Source organism: Lipotes vexillifer, unplaced genomic scaffold (assembly GCF_000442215.2).
Source record: "Lipotes vexillifer unplaced genomic scaffold, Lipotes_vexillifer_v1.1 scaffold641, whole genome shotgun sequence".
NCBI lineage: Eukaryota > Metazoa > Chordata > Mammalia > Artiodactyla > Lipotidae > Lipotes > Lipotes vexillifer.
The window spans coordinates 1979280-1999859 of NW_006780658.1; the positions used below are offsets into that span (position 1 = coordinate 1979280).

Sequence of the window (20580 nt, forward strand, 5' to 3'; positions counted from 1 at the left end):
TCTCCCCGGCCCGGGGCGCGACCCCGTGTCCCCTGCATCGGCAGGCGGACTCTCAACCACTGCGCCACCAGGGAAGCCCCCATCCTCTTTTTTGAATCTCTTATGTGGGCTACAAATAACACTGTTTTCTCTTCATTCTCTCCTATTTTGGACCATCCCTAATTCTCTTTTGCTAGTTCCTCCTCATTTGGTGATCCTTTTTCCTAGATTTTGTTTTAGGTCACCTTTTCACGCTATATACTTTCCTGGATTATTTTCATGACATCAATCATTATCTAAAAAATGATAATTCAAAGTTCTCTGTTTCCAACCCCATGTTAGATGTTCTGAGTAGGCCAAGTTGTAAAAATTACAGTAGATATTGTATTGAAGAAGCCAGGAACAAAAACTGTCTCTGTCCCTTTCTCTGTTTCACCAAAGGCTTCTCCTAGTCTCATAAATGACAGCCATATTGCCAGCTGTTCTTTGCTCTTTTAAAAAGACTGTTAGTGCTTTGGTGATTCTCTTTAAGTAATTCCCAGACTACTCCAGCTCAAGATTCATGCCAAATAGAGTAATTTCATATGACTGAACACACACATAGAATTACAAAACTGAAAAAACAGAAGTGACATGTGTAGTCAGCAAAAAACTGGACAATTTATACAGATCATAAAAATGCTAATATATGTATAACATGATATTTAAATTCCAGAGGATCACACTTTTAGTATATTGACTTATAGCTGTTAGTAAACCTTAGGATGTTAAGTTTGAGGTCACTGGCTATATTCACAGAGGAAACCATGTCTTCATAATAAGTTATGTTCTAAAATCGTCAATTTTGCTGAAAGAAATGAAAAAGAAAAATAGTAACAGAATTTTTAATTAAGTATAGAATTAAAAATTAGAAAAATTTTGCTTCCATTTTAAAAAATGCTTTGGGCGTGACTAAGCCCAGTTATTTTCATAGCTATATAAACTAACTTTAAAAAAAAATAAAAGCCTTCCATCCTTTTGTTGACTGCACATATTATAAAGAGCTGGAGGTATATGGATGAACTTATCTAATTTCCACAACTGTAAGTGGCCCTGATCTATGGGAGGCTGAACCTGTATTTTAATTTTAATATGTAACTGAAACTGGCAGAAAGGACAACTAAGGAGATGGAAGCTGAAAGAGTTGCTTCTAAGCATAAGTAACTGCTCTCTGACTTCTCCTCCCCCGCTATACCCAGACATTTGTTTCAAATCACCCACACTAACATCATACAGCATCTGTGCAAGGTGGATGGGGAGAAGAAGGAAGTCAAAAGTAGTACCTCTACTACTTAATCGATCATTGTAAGGGGTATTCAAATCCATTTAACATGTATTCGTGACGCACCTGCTATATTATAAGAGTACTGTGCTTGGTACAAAGAATCCTGCCTGTAAAGGAACTCCCAAGTTAGGAAGGAACCACTAATTTCATATATAGATGGTCCCCTTGAAAGAAAAGTTTACAGGTTAAAGATTCCAGGTACTTCAATTATTCTTTCTGTTGTTAACCTAGCCTTCAATAAATATCAGTTTCTTTAAACATAAGGAAAATATTTTCCTTCTCATTTTGTATCAGTTCTACAATAATTTTATTTTAGTTTTTTAAATTTTCTGTTTATGGCAGGATGGAATTACATGACTATTTTGTTAAACAATCAAAGTTATGTAAGTAAACCATAATTTATTTGCAGGTAAATCTATATTTCTGAAAATGTTCATAATTCCTTCTGGTTCTAAAATTCTATGAATTATGAAAGGATTACATAATAATGAAATATGTTTCAAATGTGAATTAACTGTAGAAAAATTCAGAATAAGGTATATTCAGTTGGAAACATACATACTTTATTATAGTTTCTATCTAAAATATGTGGTGTTGGGACTTCCCTGGTGGCGCAGTGGATAAGACTCCGAGCTCCCAATGCAGGGGGCCTGGGTTCGATCCCTGGTCAGGAAACTAGATCCCACATACATGCCACAACTAAGAGCTCGCATGCCACAACTAAGAAGCCAGCGACCCACAACTAAGGAGCCCGCCTGCCACAGCCAAGACCTGGTGCAACCCAAATAAATAAATAAATATTTTTAAAATAAATAAGTAAATAAAAATAAAATACATGGTGCTGAATAAGAAAAGTATAGAAAGTTCATAGTGATCACTGGGATTTTCAAATTTAAGTTTACTGAAGACAAAAATCTGACTTCCAAATTATTATTATTAACAATTACACAGCCGTCTTGAATCTGTCCACTATCTAGATACTATTGTATTTCATTTCATTCTCTTTCCTCTCATTTAGCCAGAAAGTAAGTCCTTTAAAAACAAAACAATTACCAAATGTCCTCTCTCAGAGAAAGCCTAAGGCATAAAGAGAGAGAATAGCTCTACTTAGGAGAAATATATTTCCTACCAGTATGAGAGGTGATGCTATCTGAAAGTACTGAAAATTAAAAAGTGGGACAGTTTTCTAGCTCCTGAATTAGGTCTTCCATGGCATGACCTCACAAAATTAATAATCAGGTCAGACTTTTTTTTTTGTAACATGTCACAGTAATGAACAATGTTTGTTCAGCGATATTTATTAACAGAGAATAACAATTATTTACTATCTTTCCACTAGGCTTTAGGGATATCTCACTCTCACTCTTACATCATTGGCTCCTCCTCCTTTTACCCATCTCTAAATATTGATGTGCTCAGTCACTGGTCCTCTACTCTGTCTATACTCACTTCCTAGGTGATTTCATGTAGTATCGTGGCACCATCTACACACCAATGACTCCCACATTTATATCTCGTCCCCAACTCTCTCCTGAGCCCTGGACTTTATCCTGTTGTTTCCTCTCCAACCCTGCTTGGATGACTAAGAAGCATTTAAACTTACCATGACCAAAACAGAACTCTCTGGGTTTGTGGACCTCCTCTAAAATTCCTCGTTCCCCATCTTTCATCTCATTCACCCAGGAAAAACCCTAGGGTAATATGCTTGCCTCCACTCTTCTCATGCCAACATCTTTACCATGGCCAAGTCTTTACATGATCTGGTTCCTACTTATCTATCTCTCTGTCTTCTCCTACCACTCTCTGCTTTGCTCGTGTTGACCTAAGTCCCATGGCCCTCCGGCAGTTCCTTTTTTTTTTTTTTAATTTATTTAATTAATTAATTTATTTTTGGCTGCACTGGGTCTTCGTGGCAGCATGCAGGCCTTTCTCTAGTTGCAGCGAGTGGGGGCTACTCTTCACTGCAGTGTGCAGGCTTCTCATTGCAGTGGCTTTTCTTGTTGTAGAGCACAGGCTCTAGGCGCGTGGGCTTCAGTAGTTGTGGCACACAGGCTCAGTATTTGTGGCGCATGGGCTTAGTTGCTCCACGGCATGTGGGATCTTCCCGGACCAGGGCTCGAACCTGTGTCCCCTGCATTGGCAGGCGGATTCTTAACCACTGCACCACCAGGGAAGCCCCTGGCAGTTCCTTTTATGTGCCAACAATTCCCATTTGCACCTGCTTGTCCTATGGTCATTCCCCTCCCCCACCTCTAGAATTCTCCATTCCCTCATCCTGCATTAATTTTCTTCACAGCATGTATCAGTGGCTGACTATATTTGTTTGATTATTTGTGTGTCTTATGCACTATTGTATCCTCAACTTCTAGAAAAGTACTTGGCATACAGTTAGCACTCAATACTATTTGTTGGATACATGTTCTGATACAGCATTGCCTTAAAAAAATGGTTTCACTCTACTATGGAATTCCAAAACACCTGACACATTCATATATATTTATAAACACTAATGTGGCCTAGATTTTTATATGAAAATTTAAAATTATTCATAACTTTCTTCTACTTCATTAGTTTAAAAATATGTAAACATAAAAATATGAATATATATAAGCAAAATAAATAGTACAATGAAGCACAATATTTACTATGTTACTAAATAAAGAAAAAGGAAATAGTTTAAAAGATCAATAAACTTAAAAATTAACATATATTTTTAAGACACACAGTCTTGAATTCAAACTCTATACCAACAGCTACTGAATATATAAGATTTATTCCTTACAACTAAGCTTTGATGCTGTGACAATATCTATTTGTTCCATCAATTGGGAATAATATGACAACTTTAGTTCTTTAATTGATTCATACTTAGGAAAAATTAGGAAGCTCATAATTCTTTCATATAAATTTAACATAATAATAGATGAGAAAATGAAAGTTAATTGATGAAAATTTTACAATGTTAACAAATTTCATGGAAAATTATAAAAATGCACTTACTTTTTTCATCAGCTTTGTCTTTTATTGCTATGGTATCATTACTCAGAGAGACCGTCTGTGCATTTAGAATATCTGTTCTCATTCCAGGAAATTTTGGAGAGGAAAGGAAGCGCCCTTCATAAGAATATAAATAGATACCACCACCATCTACAAGAAGAAAATGTCTAAAAAATAAAGAATAAAAATATATTTTCAAATAGGAGTTTACTATAATTTCATTTTTATATTAGAAAATAGTTTATGCTTTGGAAAAATCTAAATCTTACAATTAAAACAATAGTAAAACATAAATATATAAAGAATGAAATATAAAAATAACCTGAAAAGTCAACATTGGTTGTTTGGTTTGTTTTCTAGGTTTTTGTTTTTTCATTGAGGTAGGAGAAGGAAAAATGAAAAGGCCCATTAATATTATAACTGTAATTCATTTCCTTTCCTAAAGAAGCATCTCTATACAATGGCAATAAAAAAAATCGTGTAATTTATAATTCAGTGATATTTTAATGCCAGATGCTATTTGTTTCATGAAATAGTATTAGTACATATTTCACAGTTAAAGATTACGGTAAAGGGGTTCCCTGGTGGTGCAGCGGTTGAGAGTCCGCCTGCCGATGCAGGGGACGCGGGTTCGTGCCCCGGTCCGGGAGGATCCCACATGCTGCAGAGCGGCTAGGCCCGTGAGCCATGGCCGCTGAGCCTGTGTGTCCGGAGCCTGTGCTCCGCAACGGGAGAGGCCACAACAGTGAGAGGCCCGCGAACCGAAAAAAAAAAAAAAGATTATGGTAAGGATTATTAAAATTAAATTACAGTATTAAATTAGATTAAATACTTGTTAAAGTCCTAAACAGTGAAAATGACTCAAAAATTAACATCAGAGCCAGCATTTGTTAAAATAAGATGTTTTGACTTTAAAACGATATGGTAACCATCAGTAAAGGTGTTCAAATCTAAAAACACATTTTTTGTATCAGGGACTTTGGTTCATTTGCTGTGTTGACCGCTCTATTCAAGGCATAGGATCCTGTATAGTTTATTTTTTTATTGAGTCAAAATGTAAATATTTTATGGCTGCTATTTTTTTCTTTCAAAATTTATGAACATTGCAAAAAATAATTCAAACAATACAGAGAAAGCAAAAGATCTCCTGCAATCTTCCTACTTCCATAGAGATAACTTATGGCAAAGTATGGACACACCTTAACTTTACTTAACTCATTCCTGATGGACACTTATTTTATTTCAAATTATTCACTGTTTTAAAGAATGTCTAAAGTATATACACATCTCTGTATGTTTACATTACTTATTTCCTTAGTACAATATAACTTCTAAAAATGCAATAATTCGATCAAAGGGCATATACTTTTAAAAATTTAACATATATTGTTAAACTGCCCCTTGAAAGGTTGTATTGATTTACACTCATACTACTGCTATATTGGAGAGCCTGTTTCCTCAATGCTGAACACATTATTACTTTTTAAAATCTTACGTTCAAGACTTTAATATCCTTGATTCAGAACTTTTTTTTTTCTGGCCATGCCAGGTGGCTTGTGGGATCTTAGTTCCCCAACCAGGGATTGAACAGGGCCCTTGATGGTGAAAGCACAGAGTCCTAACCACTGGACCTCCAGGGGATTCCCCAGAACTACTTCTTGATTCAAGAATTGTTAATTGTTCTTTTTTGCTATGGAAACAAATAGAAAATAAACATAAAAACAAATAAAAAGTTAATATATAATGAATACCAAATATGTACACTTGAATTAAATTAACACTTATTGGTGTGTAGCTTATTTAATTAAAGGGTTTGGCCCTTACACATTAGTGTATGAAAATAGTATTTGCTAATGTTGACAAGTGACACATCATATTAGTATATATTCTTTCCTTGTCTCAGTACTAAAAGCATTTTCTCTTCTAAACAAGATACTAAAACTTTAACTTCCTTGTGAGTAAACACTGTTTCAAGGGGCAAACATTTCTAAATGTACAAATAAGACCAGCAATGGGCAGTAAATAAAATATTCTTTAATTACTTAATCATTTATGCCATTAACATATGCCTTTACTAATTAAGAGCATATTCAACATACATTTATATATAATATATAAAGAAATAAATTGATTTGGAACTGTTTCAAGTAAAAAGAATTTCAGAAATAAATAAATCACTGGTTCAACTTCATTAAACAGCTGATAGAAAATGTGACACAATTATTTTTTTGATCACTCAAGGTCATCAGTATGATGATCATACTCTTCAGTAACTATGTAACTGATAGCTTTGATAGTCATGAGAATCTGATGGTGCATCAGAATAATTATGCTATTCAGCTACACGGTTCTCTGCTTTTAGTTTTCTCATGCTCCCTTGCCAGGCGGTCACTTTTCTTCCTGTCATTGTGCCAGCCTGTAACAACTCACCAGTATTCCTCTTCTGGTTTGCTATTTATAAAAGACTATGGGGGACTTCCCTGGTGGCACAGTGGTTAAGAATCGCCTGCCTATGCATGGGACACGGGTTCGAGCCCTGGTCCACAAAGATCCCACGTGCCGCGGAACAACTAAGCCCGCGAGCCACAACTACTGAAGCCTGCGCACCTAGAGCCCGTGCTCCACAACAAGAGAAGCCACCACAGTGAGAAGGCTGCGAACTGCAACGAACAGTAGCCCCCGCTCGCCGCAACTAGAGAAAGCCCACGTGCAGCAACGAAGACCCAACACAGCCATAAATAAATAAATTTATTTTTTAAAAAAAGACTATGGGCTAGAAAACCTCATAATAACACTATTAAGAGCTGCCTAGGTGGTGAGTAAAGGGATGAGGAATAAAGTAAATTGTTTTAGTGAAAAGATTTCATGGGTAGCTATCTTAGGTAATTGCTGATTATATTTTCATACTTTATTCCTGGTTTTATTGAGTTGTAGTTATCTAACTCTGATCTCTGATTTAGTAGGGTACCACTGTACTTGACAGACTGATAACTTTCACGGAAAAGTGTGGGTTCCTGAGTAATAGCTACTCCTACTTTACTCCAGTTAATTGACCCAGAGTTTCTTAGTCCTGTATACACAAAGTCTTGGGAGAGAATATTGCTTTTCAAACTTCAGATCACAGCCTAGTAGTAGCTCATAAAATTAATGAGTTTCAACCAGTATTTAAAAACAAAAACAGAAGAGAATAGAAAATACAGGAACAATGGGGTCAAAACCATCTTATAGTAATTGGCCTGTTTCACTCATTCTCTCATCATTACTCTGATGTTTACTTGTAATAAGTTTATTCTCATCATTTTTAAATAAATTAAGACCTTTTAAATCTCTCAATTTTAATTTCTAGTATAGTAAATGTCAATATATATAACCCACATATAGCCCTCAATAACTTTTTAAGAATGTAAAGAGGGCTTCCTTTCTGGCACAGTGGTTGAGAGTACGCCTGCCCATGCAGGGGACACGGGTTCGTGCCCCGTTCCGGGAGGATCCCACATGCCACGTAGCGGCCGGGCCTGTGAGCCATGGCCGCTGAGCGTGCGCGTCCAGAGCCTGTCCTCCACAACGGGAGAGGCCACAACAGTGAGAGGCCCACGTACCGCAAAAAAAAAAAAAAAAGAAGAATGTAAAGAAATTCTGAGACCAAAAAGTTTCAGAACCACTCATCTAAGAGCTTATTCTCTTACTTTTTTTTCTTTTAAAATAAAGAAACAGATTGATTCCAAGTGACAAATGTACCATTCTGTAAATGGCATGCTTTAAAGAGTGCTTTACTGCAGTTTAAAATATTTTAACCCCAAATTAAATAGTGAAACATGATAAACAAATTACCTTTCTGCCTGCAGAATTAAACTAACAGTTCCTTCTTTGAGATCAAATATAAGTGGTGTATTCCAGTTCTTCGTACTGAAAGACAAATAAAATGGATATTTATTAACACTTGAAATACCAAAAACTCTTTAATAAGTAGATGGGTACTCATTTAAAATGAAGTACCTTTAGTTTCACAGTAACTCTGTATATATTTCTATTACAGCACTTGGTGCATTGTTCTGAAATTATTCACTTAACGTGTCTGTATCCCTGACTAGAAAGCGGACTCTGTGTCCCTAGCACCTAGCACATAGTAAGTACTCAATAAATGTTTATTCTAGCCACAATATGCAAATTGAGGAATCATAAGTTCAAGTTCTGTCATTTATTAGCTCTGTGATTGGGCATGTCATCTAATGTTTCTCTTTTGAAAAATAGTAGCAGCATAGTATAGTGAAAAGAGGATGGGGTTTTGGCTAGACAAATCAGGATTAGAAATCTGGTTTCACCACCTGTCGGACATATGATCTTAATAAGCTTGACCTAAAGAACAGTTTTCTTATTTTTAAAATGGAGATAATGATGACTTACCTAAAGCATCTAGCTAACTGCCTACTGCATAGCAGATACTGAACAAACAAAAACTATACTAACAATAACATGATGAACAATTTTTCCTACAGGTCTCCCAATGTAAATGTTGAGCTGAATGAAGATTTCTGTGAAACATTCTGTAAACTGTAAAATACTGTATTAATGTAAGCTATGACTATGCCTATTGAATAAACAGATGAATGAATGAAAAAATAACTCCTATGATTTTTATGATGTAATATGATTCAAAGATAAGGATGGGTGGAGAGAACATTCACAAACTGAAAAACCCATCCCCAAATAATCAAAGGTGTTTCATAGTTTAAAATGTTTTATTACTCCTATATATTCTGAATTTCTCTCAATTACTTTCATAGAAGCAATTCTTTATATCAGATTAAATCTCATATTGATCCAGGAGATGGGGGGAAGGGGAAGGTTGCAGTAAATTGGGGGAAATTAATCTTGGCTAATGCAGAGCCTGATACCCATTTCAATAAGTAAATGCATGCATAAAGCCAAACAGTGAGTAAATCACTACTGATAATTAGTAAGTCTGAGGTTCACAGGTACGATAAAGCTATGTACTTTTGTACTTTAGAAAAAATATCACAGCATGCTCATTTATGCAGTCATCAGAATTAACCTTCATTCTTTGTCAAGAGAGAAGATACGAATAGTGAGTATGAGGTTTTTTTAATGTCCCCTTACAAAATACCTGAGATTTATGACAACTGAGATATATATATATGACATGGAAATATAAACTCCCTAAATCAGAACAAGAGAATTTTCTACACAACTATTTGAAAAATCAAATGAAAATTTAACATAGAATGCTCATATATGATTTTCTTTGTCTGGAACTTCTTTTCATATAAACCAGTATATGGCTTGCATGTTTGTTTTTAAAATTATATTTTTATTACTACAAAAGGGGCAACAGTTATTAGGAACTTGGATTCAAATTCAAGCTCTTCCTTTAGTAAAGAAGTAATTTTGCCTAGGGTAAGTTACTTAATTACCTCTGCATCCTTTAGTTTCTTCATTTTGTAAAATGGGAATAATAATAATAATAATATTCAACACACAGAGTAAATTAGATCATGAACATAAAAGATAGTATAATAGTGCTCAGTAAATAATAGTTGTTATTATCTAAAATACTAGGTATTTTTAATTTAATGAACTATATTTCAGTATGATGGGTCTCAGCATTACTTCATTCCCACTACTGCTCCCTGGTATTTCACTTTAATAAATATTTTGTACCTTGACAACAAGAGAAGGGAGGTAATGTTAAATCAGAAAAGAAAAAAAGCAATTTAATATTTTGACACATACTACCTGGTATGAGAAAGGTAGAGTGACAAAAAAATAACAGCTTCTAAACTTCTGGTAAATATTTTAAAAAGCAACCTCTCTAATATAAGTAACATATAATGATAACAATCCTACAGATTCAAACATTATGTCCTTGCCATTAAAATTAGTAGAATAAATCCCTCGTTTAGGGCAGTTAAGAGCCCTACCTTTCTTCAACCAAACCCTAAACTGAGGAAATCTTCTCTGTTTTCCTCAACCCCATGAAAATTATTCAAAACCCATGTGCACTAAGGGATTGTGAGATTTCCTCGTATTCTATAGTCCCTTTCCTATACCTCAATGGTTTAACTTGGTAGCTTTCTTGACTTTACCCAAAGCCTCCCTTCTCTTTCACGTAAGAAAAAATTTTTCATGTAAAATTGAGCTGCTTATTTCTTTATCCCCTTTCTCCTTTGCTTCTCCCATTTCATTACTCCAGGCTTGGCTATTATTCTAAGTTGCAGATTCTGATTAGTAGCAGATTTACACATAAGTGAGTGACAATTTGTAATATATACTTGTAGCAACTGATACTGTTAATTAAATTTTAGGATACCTTTGTGTTGTGTATTACTGAGCTGTAGCTTACCAAGACAAGAGTACACTTTATGTTTTTCAATTCATTTATTCATCCCAAAATATTTATTTATTTAAGTACTTACTACATGTACTGGGTATACAGTGGTGAATAAGACACATACATACTCTACCCTCAATTTTCTATTCAATGATTAAACTATAACCACATAATGTTATAAATATAAGCACAAAATGTAAAAACAAAATCTTTATTTACAACTCTTGAAAGTGTCATAGTGGTTCCTTGAGCTTTCTGGATAGTTGAGAAATCAACTGGTGGCAAACTAGAGCTAGTTTGTACCGATTGTTATATTTTCAGGAATTTTGCAAGCCAACTGTTAGATAAAGCCATTACTTAAAATTAAAATATATAAACATAATTAAGCAAATTATATTCAAAACAAAGATAATACTCAAACTGATCACTTCCAGATTATTTTATTACATTTTACTATTATCTATGCACTTGAGATTATTTATACCTATTGTTATCTATATGGTGGCAATTCTATATAATGGTTTGCCACTGTGCATCTCTTTAATTCTGTGACATCATATTGTTAGCTTGAAATTAGCCATGGTAGAAGTATTTATATAAGAGAAATGAGTTAACACTGCAAATCAGGTTGTTTGGTTGGTTGGTTGGTTTCCAGAAAGCCAGTTCAATATTTGTCAGCACACACTGAGTTACATAAAAATACCAAGTAAGTTTTTAAAGTTTTAGGTGCAAGTTTCTTGGATGTATTGAGTCATTTCCTGCTTTTTAATACAAAGTATACTGAACATATTTTCTTTCATCATTTCTGGACAACTCTGGATTATCAGTAGGAACATTTATGATTACCCTGGACTATGATATTAAGCCTGAACACCTCCTTGTGCCCTTACTGAACATCTTTCAGCCTGCTGTCAGGCTGCTAGCTGTCCCCCGCTGCCAGTGGTTAGGTGGTTCCTTTTCCCATCATTTATCAGATGCTCCTAACCTTCTCTGGGCTTTGAAATCAAATTACACTGAAGTCCTTAGAACTATGAGTAAAGTAAGAGTAAACATTATCTCAGAGAAGGTATTTTGTATTATAAAAGTGATTATTAACCGTTGATGCACAAACTTTATTAGATCTACTTTCCTTACTCATAGCTTACTTTTTATCACTTCTTGGTTGGTAGTAAGTTCAAGATAGGCAAGGTTTTGAGAAAGTTAAGTTTAAACCAAACCATGTTGATATGAAAGCTTGAAAATAAATTCCTCCTCATAGACAAAACTCTGGATTTTAAAGAAATGCAAGATGCTTACGAGAACACATAACACTGAAGAGACGTTGAAACAACTAAGTGTGCATAGTTCAAAGAGGCTTTAATGACTCTATCACGGAATTCCAGTAAATCCACTGCATCATTAAGAACGTTACGAACCTAAACAAGGGAAAATGAAATACCGACAAACAACATTAAAATACATCAAATTTTAATTAGATAAGTTAGCAAACACAAAAATTTCAATGCACTCTTGATTATCTAATCATAGAAAGAAGAAGAATTCAATAGGAACCAGGCATAAGATTTGGGTATAAAATCATCCAACAAAACTACAGACACAGAAAACTTAGAAATAAGTAGAAAAAGATCTACGTATAGAGATTTCTAACATGAAAGCCAATCTGTATGATGTGGCAGTGGAGCAACATGGTGAAAACTGCTGTAACAGTGAGATATACAGTGAAAGGAGTATGGCACATGGGAGCTGGAAAGAGACTATATGATTTCTGCCCAAAACAGTAAGAGATCATTAATTTATGAAATATATTTTTTAAATTTTAGGGTTTTTAGGGTTAGATTTTACTTTAAAATTTAAGTTCTAAGAAAGAGATATAATAACTTTAAAAATCAAAAGTGGAGTAGGAGATGTTAGTAAAGAAACCAACTACATAGTGAAGAAGCCAAGGTGTGCAGAGGGGTGGAAAGTATTTCTATGCATAGAAACACAGAGATAATATATAAAAAAGCCAAGCACCAACTAACAAATGGCGACTTGCCTAGGATAGTCAAAATTATTATAAAAGTTTGTTAACTGATAAAGTTTTTATTTTTTTAAGTTTTTTGAAGTTTTTATGTATTACCAGAATGGGTAATACATTACAGTAAGAGGTGAAAATTAGAGAAGAAGAGATTAATTTTACTTAGAAGTTAGTGTTTCTTTAAATTCCCCTCAAAATGTTATCATCTTTCTAAATTAACATGACAATTATAGTATTAATGAAGAATAAAAAGGTATGGAAGGAAAAAGAGGAAGATAAAGTCAAACTTCTTCTAAGTACTTTTTCAAATATACCTACAAGGCATATTATATTTTTATTACCTGTTCCCCAACTCCTATCCCCACCAAACTATTATTGCCATGACAAGAGATAACAGAATTATATACACATATAATCCTTGACACAGCAATCTTACTTCTAGAATTCTATACCAAAATAAACAAGCAAAACTATGAAATAACATATACACAGGCTATTACTATATACAGCACTACTGGTAACAGCAAAAGACTGGAAAACAGCCCAAATATCTACCAACAGGGGATAGGTTGAATAAACTACATTCACAAAATAGAATAATATACAGCTATAAAAAGGACTGAGTAAGATCTATGGAGCAACCTTCACGATATATTGTAAAACAAAAAAGGGCAAGATGCAAAATGGTGTGTATAGTATTATACCTTTTATCTTATAAAGGGAAGGATATGAAGATATATGGATTTGTTTATATTAAAGAAAACAAAAATTGTAAAACAGTATTCAATAATATGTTATTAGAATAATATTGAGATTGTTATTTTAAACTATATTTTAGGATATATTCTAGGATATATTAATGTCTTTAAGAACAAATATTTTCTTGTAAAAGAAAAGAAATGCAAATTAAAAAATCAAGAGTAAAATTCCATAATCTTGAATTCTGAACTTGAAACCTCAGTATACACTCATGATATACTTTTATCTGTCAAAAATAAATACATTTTATCTAGAAGTAATGATCAAACCAGTAGCAATGAGCACACCTAGAACCTGGATCATGGTCTCTAAATAACATTCCCCTCCAAAAGGAACAAGGCCTTCTTGGAAAAATGGTGGATTTCAAGTCTGGGACAGGAAATGTATCAATATAAGACACCTGGAACATCTTGTCAGAAATGCAAGCAAGCTGTTGAAATCATCTCAAAAGAACACAGGAGTCAAATGGCCAAAGATGGAACCATTTGAGCATGAGAAAGAATAATGACTGCAATGGATTGAAATATATCAAAAATGTTAAAATCTGCAAGTTTATAATGATAACATCAACAACAACAACAAAGAAACTCATTGGGCATACTAGGAAATCAATTCACTATTTGAAAATTGGTAAATAAAGGAAAATAATTCAGAATTTGTCTCACTTCAGAGTAACAAACAGTTGATTAGGCAAAGTCTTTTACAGAAGAATTCTAGCTAATAAATGCAGAAGGAATGATAGAATTACAAGATGCAACTCCTGATGAAACACGGTTCTAAACAAGTACCATCCATGGCTGCTAAAAATATTAAAGTAAAAGCCTAATGGGAAACTATATGACATATGAATCAGACTTATAACACCTGAACACACTGATAAATCTCATCATTAAAAGAGAGACAAGCAGACATGTGTCTCGCAACAGGAAGTGTACAGCATCACCCACAAAGTATTCTTTATATTTAAAAGGCTCTATATCTAATAACCAGTCTACAGGAAATACAGGGGCTAGATGTACATGTTAAATGTAATCATACCACAGGGATGCAAACAGGAAAATGTGGGAAATTCAACAGAACAAATGACCTGGTTTTGTGGACAAACAAATAAATAAATAAGGAGGAGGAATTGTTCCAGATTTTAAAAGATTGAAGAGACAAAATTAAATGCAATATGGGACTTTGTTCCTGATACAAACCAACCAACTATAAAAATATATACTGACATGTACCACAATGTTCACTGCAGCTCTGTTTACAATCTCCAGGACATGGAAGCAACCTATCGACAGATGAATGGATAAAGAAGATGTGGCACATATATACAATGGAATATTACTCAGTCATAAAAAGAAACGAAATTGAGTTATTTGTAGTGAGGTGGATGGACCTAGAGTCTGTCATACAGAGTGAAGTAAGTCAGAAAGAGAAAAACAAATACCATATGCTAACACATGTATATGGAATCTAAAAAAAAAAAAAAAAAGGTTCTGAAGTACCTAGGGGCCAGACAGGAATAAAGACACAGATGTAGAGAATGGACTTGAGGACACGGGGAGGGGGAAGGGTAAGCTGGGACGAAGTGAGAGAGTAGCATTGACATATACACACTACCAAATGTAAAATAGATGGCTAGTGGGAAGCAGCCGCATAACGCAGGGAGATCAGCTTGGTGCTCTGTGACCACCTAGAGGGGTGGGATAGGGAGTAGATATGGGGATATATGTATAGCTGATTCACTTTGTTATACAGCAGAAACTAACACACCATTGTAAAGCAATTATACTCCAATAAAGATGTTAAAAAAAAAAAATATATATATATATATAGAGAGAGAGAGAGAGAGAGACACACACACACACAGAGAGAGAGAGAGAGAAAATAATTGGAGAAATGGGACCTGTTACTGTAGACAGACTTAGGAGACAACTGGAGAAATGTGAAATATCACTATGATTATGTTAAAATTAAAACAGTTCCTATCTTTTAGACTTTTTTTTAAAGTCTTAATAAAAAAGAGTGTTGCCAGGACTAGTGGTAAAGAAAAAGACACTGATATGTTTGCTTCACTTTTCCAAGAGTTGGGGAAATGACTGCAAAAGGGGAGTAGTCCGATGGCAGGTGCTTCAAAGGAGCTGGAGTTCTTTAGGGAAGAAGAAGTTATTGTGGTCTGGAATCAGCAATGAGGGGTAAGGAGACAATTACCCGACCCCCAGACCCAGTAATACTTGACATAAAGAAGAAAAACACCTCTACTTAAGAAGGCTGTAGGAGAAATACTGGTCTCAGGAGTCAGCAGGTTTTTTACTTTTTTTTCATAAAAATGTGAAGTGTACTTTGAGTGATAAGGCTGAGCTCTGTCTGCAAGGCCACAGGTACATGCTGCAGGTTGTGCACTGCACAACTCTAGGTCTAAGTGATGGGTCCCCTAGAATTGAGCAAACCATGACTGTAGGTGGTGAACCTGTGAGTTTCTCTTTAAATCCTAGGCTGTTGTAGGTTTTTCTTTCAGAAAGGGGAGAAGAGAGCTACACCACAGACCTCATGCTCTGATTTCAGACAGAGACTGGATCAGGCCACTTGTCTCACTTCGAGTCCTTTCAGGTCCATCAGCCTATAGGAGCCCCTCTCTGCGTTGCCTTTGCCTCCCTGCTTCTGGACCAGGAGTCAAGCAGGTTGGAGGCTTCCCTCCACACTCTGCATTTTTGTTCCACTTCTGGTCCACAGAGATGTTTATCCTATTTTTGAGTCCAGATAAGTCTCTTTTAAAAATACATTTCATAAATTATTGATCTCTTTAGAGCCAAATGTATGTTTTGTCCTTCCAAGTATGAACTTATGATATCATTTTCACCAGAAGTCTGAGCTCCCAGAGACTTTTTAAGAGGTCCAAAATGCCATCCTCTCCCAGAAGCATTTTAAAGCTAATGGAATGAAATAGAATTTTCTAAAGGAAGTTATATGGTCCTTTCTTTATAGCAACATGATACCCAGTGAAATAAACTGGCTGTTAACACAGGTTTAGGACAATTCAATATTTAAAAAATCCGATGTATAATCCTCTGTCATTACGCAAATTATAGGCAGACTTAAAATTCATATTGGCCTAAAGCTTCACATGGGGGAATTCTATTTTTTGTGAATCTGGAACACTATAACAGGAATAAAACATCCTGGCCATGATAATAAACAAAAGACACACTGATAATTGCTGTTATAATTTCAAAGCTATGGTGAATCCAACATCAGAAATGTCCTGTGCTGAATTTTTAAATGCACCCATTTACTCTGTTCAATTCAGGGCAGCTTCAGGACTAACCTGTTCATACTTGTATCACCTAATACTTCTATCTGACCACAATATTTAGACTTCTCAGACTGACATAAGTCAAAAATTCTGTTTCCACATTTCCAAATACTCATTTAATCCTAAACACAGATATAGCCATAGCAATAGTTACCATTTATCTTTGTTTTACATACATTATCTCATTTAATCATCAAAATCACTCTTTCTTTAACTCTTATCTTTACAGGAGACAGAGTGACTAAGAATCAAATAATCTTGAATTACGGCAACAATTAAAAGCCAAAGCTGTGCCCCATGCTAAAGTGAGAGGGGCAGGAAAGAGAAAACAGTAAACTTGAGACCTGAGGAATGCCTCATCTCCTCCACCTGTACCCTCTCCCTCCTAGGCACTTCCTCCCAGCAAAGACATCAACTATCCCTTTTGGAAAGAATCATCCACTGGGATTCAGCCTGGAGACAAGGGACAACTTAAGAAACCGTCTCACTCTAGGTTACTGTATCATATAAAAGCTGAGGTCCAGAAAGACAGGTAGGACAATGAAGCCTATTGCCAGGTAGCAACTGCCAGGTCAAGGTCTAGATTTAATAATTAGGACTCAACATGATCTCTGGTTTCTGAGTTAACAAAACACAAATCAAGCAAGTCTACCAAGCTTCTGAGAAAACTGTAAAACTCTAAACCAGGCAAACAAAAAGTTGTGATTGTTGTCCCTATAGAAATCTGTGGCTCCACCTCACAACAACGTTAAGTGGGCTGCTAAAATGTATGGACCCCAGTAAGGGAATCCTCCCAAGTGGGAAATCTTCCCAGAAAGGCAATCTAGAGTTGCCAAATTAACCAAGCAACTAACTTTATTGCTAAGAAAAAGAGTTCTCAAGATATTCCTGGCCAGCTGGGTTTTTGCTAGGAACCTAGTAATCACAGTGCGTTGTTTTCCCTTCTCTCATTTTCCAAATTGTTTTCATTGCAGCCGCCCTGTTTTCCCTCCATCATTATAAACTGGGAATATGGGGGAGAGGAGAATATTAAAATTCGCATTTATTTATAGTTTTCCAGACCAGAGAGTTGGAGCTGGAATGACTGGATTAGTCTAGGTTATCATCTTTTAGAGAGGGGATAGGTTTGTTTTCAGTTGCATATAGAATAGCTGCAAAGTTAAGTAGTGCATTTCTGAATTATACATACATGTGAATAAGGGAAAGTATGCGTGGTGAGTAGATTGTAAGGGGATTAGTGATTTCTATGTCCTCGTATTCACATCCTTATGTAAGTCTCTCCACTGTGTGTAGACTGGACCTTGTAGCTTGCTTCCAGTGAACAGAAAAAGGCTAAAGTGATGAGATGACACTTCTGAGTTCAGGTTATAAAAAACTGTGACTTACGTCTTGCTCACACACTCTGTGCCCTTCGTAACTGCTCTGACAAAGCTGCCAAGTTGTGAGCTGCCCTGTGAAGAGGCTACATGCAAGGAACTGAGGGTGGCCTCCAGTCAACTGCCCTCAATTCAACAGACGTTGATAAATGGAATCTTGCCAACAACCTTATCGGTGAGCTTGGAAGCAAATCCTCCCCAGCTGAGCCTTCAGGTGCCACTAAGCCCTGGCCAACACCTTGATTGCAGCCTTGTGAGAAACTATGAGTCAGAAACCCCAGCTAAGCCATGCCTGGATTCTTGACCCACAGAAACTGAGAGATAATAAGTGTTGCTGTTTTAAGTCACTAAGTTTTCAGGTGATTTATTATGCAGCCATCGGTAACTAATACAGTTATGGTTGCTAAACAGCCAAAAAAGATTACAGTGGATATCTGTTGGTTTCTGTCTGCCCAGAATCAAATGCTACCTTTTCTGGTAAATATGCTTTGGTTTTCCTTTGGGAAACCATTCCCCCTATTATTCTAAGTGACTAAGTGGTTTAGATGGGGTTGACTCATCATTCCCTCCACCTCCCAACAAAACATACTTGACCCAGACTTGGCACATGAGATCCAATGCTCGGACTTCTGCTGTAATTACTAAGGGGCTGGAGGGGAAAGCACTCTTTCTGTTGGACTTGAAGTTGGTAGAATGTAAGCCTGGAGCTACCAAGGCCTCAAAAGAGAGACAGCATTTGTGAAAATGAAGCCAATACAGAAAAAAGGACCGTTGAGGAAGAGATATGATGGAACTCCTGTTGATCTTATTTAAGCCTCTGGATCCAGTACAGCCTCATCAGTCCCATCTCTTGACTTGCCATGGACCAATAAATTTCTTTTGTTTCTTTATTCTTTACCTTCATTCAATTAATTTGAGATGAATTTATGAAAAAACAAAAGATTTTCGACATATGAATCTAGGAGGTCCCATGAGAACAGGAACCAAACCTGTCTTATTCACAGCTGTACTTCCCATTGCCTAGCTCAATGCCTGGCAAGTAGGGCATTGAATAAATAAATGAAATTGTTCTAAGAAAAAACTATGAATAGACCCAGCTTAGCAGAAATGCAATACAAATGTCTTATAATCACTGAGAGAGTAAGACCCCTTTACAAAAATAAAAATACTATTCTAGTCCTAAGATTTTGAAAGATTATTTGCAAACATTACTTTAAGTATAAAGACAATTTGGATTAGATAAGCTATTTAAAAACCTCCACTGTTCATCTTATCTTATGTAAAAATCCTCTAATTCTAGGATGATTCCTTTTTATTATGAAAGAAAAACTTCTCTTTTTAAGTATAATCTCATCTTGGGGCATTTCTGAAATTAAGGCAATACTGTATTAGCTAGCCACCAAGCACTACATGAGTAAAAGTGTGTCCCCAAATCAGCTGATTAGAACTCACAATGCATTCTTTGTCATAGACACAATACTATAAATAATGTTTTGGTTCCCAGGTTGACTAACAAATATATATATTTACACCATCACCTAGATCCAAACACTCATTTACAAGAAATACAAAAGACAGAGAAGTACGTCAAACCACACCATGGGGATACAATTAGCAATGTCCACACTGTGGGGCTGGACAAAAAATTTGGTTTCAACAAATAAACCGCAGGGGGAAAAATAGAGATGGAAGGGGAATCTACAGACTAAAAGAGACTTAAAAGATATGTCAACCAATTGCAACATGTAAACCATTCTGGATTCTGATTCAAACAAACAAACTTTAAAAAATGTGACATGGTGGAAACAATAGAAAATGTGAACACTTCTTGGATATTTGATAACGTTAAGGAATTATTATTTTTAACGTATGATAATGGTATTGTGGGTAAGTTAAAAAGAGTCCTTATCTTTTAGCTGTATATATTGAAAACTTCACAGCTGAAATGATACCTGAATTTGCTTCAAAATACCTGGGGGAGGGAGAAAGTAGATATGGACATGGATGGGGCAGGCTTGATCATGGGTTGACGGCTGTTAGGGCTGGGAGATGAGTACATAGAGATTCATTATACTATTCTGTCTATTTTTGTGTGGTTTAAATTATCCATAATAAGTTTAAAATTTTTTAAATAAGAAAGTAGAGGGACTTCCCTGGCGGGCCAGTGGTTAAGACTCCACACACTGCAGGGGGCCCAGGTTCGATCCCTGGTCGGGGAAATAAGATCCTGCATGCTACAAGGTGCCACCAAAAATTTTTTTTTTAAAAGTAGAACAGGGCTTCCCTGGTGGCGCGGTGGTTGAGAGTCCGCCTGCCGATGCAGGGGACATGGGTTCGTGCCCCGGTCTGGGAAGATCCCACATGCTGCAGAGCGGCTGGGCCTGTGAACCATGGCCGCTGAGCCTGCGGGTCCGGAGCCTGTGCTCCGCAACGGGAGAGGCCACAACAGTGAGAGGCCCGCGTACCGCAAAA

At 35.8% G+C, this 20580-nt stretch overlaps 1 protein-coding gene across 1 annotated transcript in view; it reads right to left on the reverse strand.

Moving 5' to 3' along the window:
- The window catches only part of IFT80 (intraflagellar transport 80), a 111189-nt gene that overhangs the window by 22750 nt on the left and 67859 nt on the right, over positions 1 to 20580 (reverse strand). The window contains exons 10-12 of the mRNA XM_007454132.1: positions 11946 to 12064; positions 8132 to 8206; positions 4304 to 4467 (exon numbers count right to left, since the gene is read on the reverse strand). Of these exons, the coding sequence (XP_007454194.1) occupies positions 4304 to 4467; positions 8132 to 8206; positions 11946 to 12064 (358 nt within the window). The remainder of the gene's footprint in view (positions 1 to 4303; positions 4468 to 8131; positions 8207 to 11945; positions 12065 to 20580) is intronic.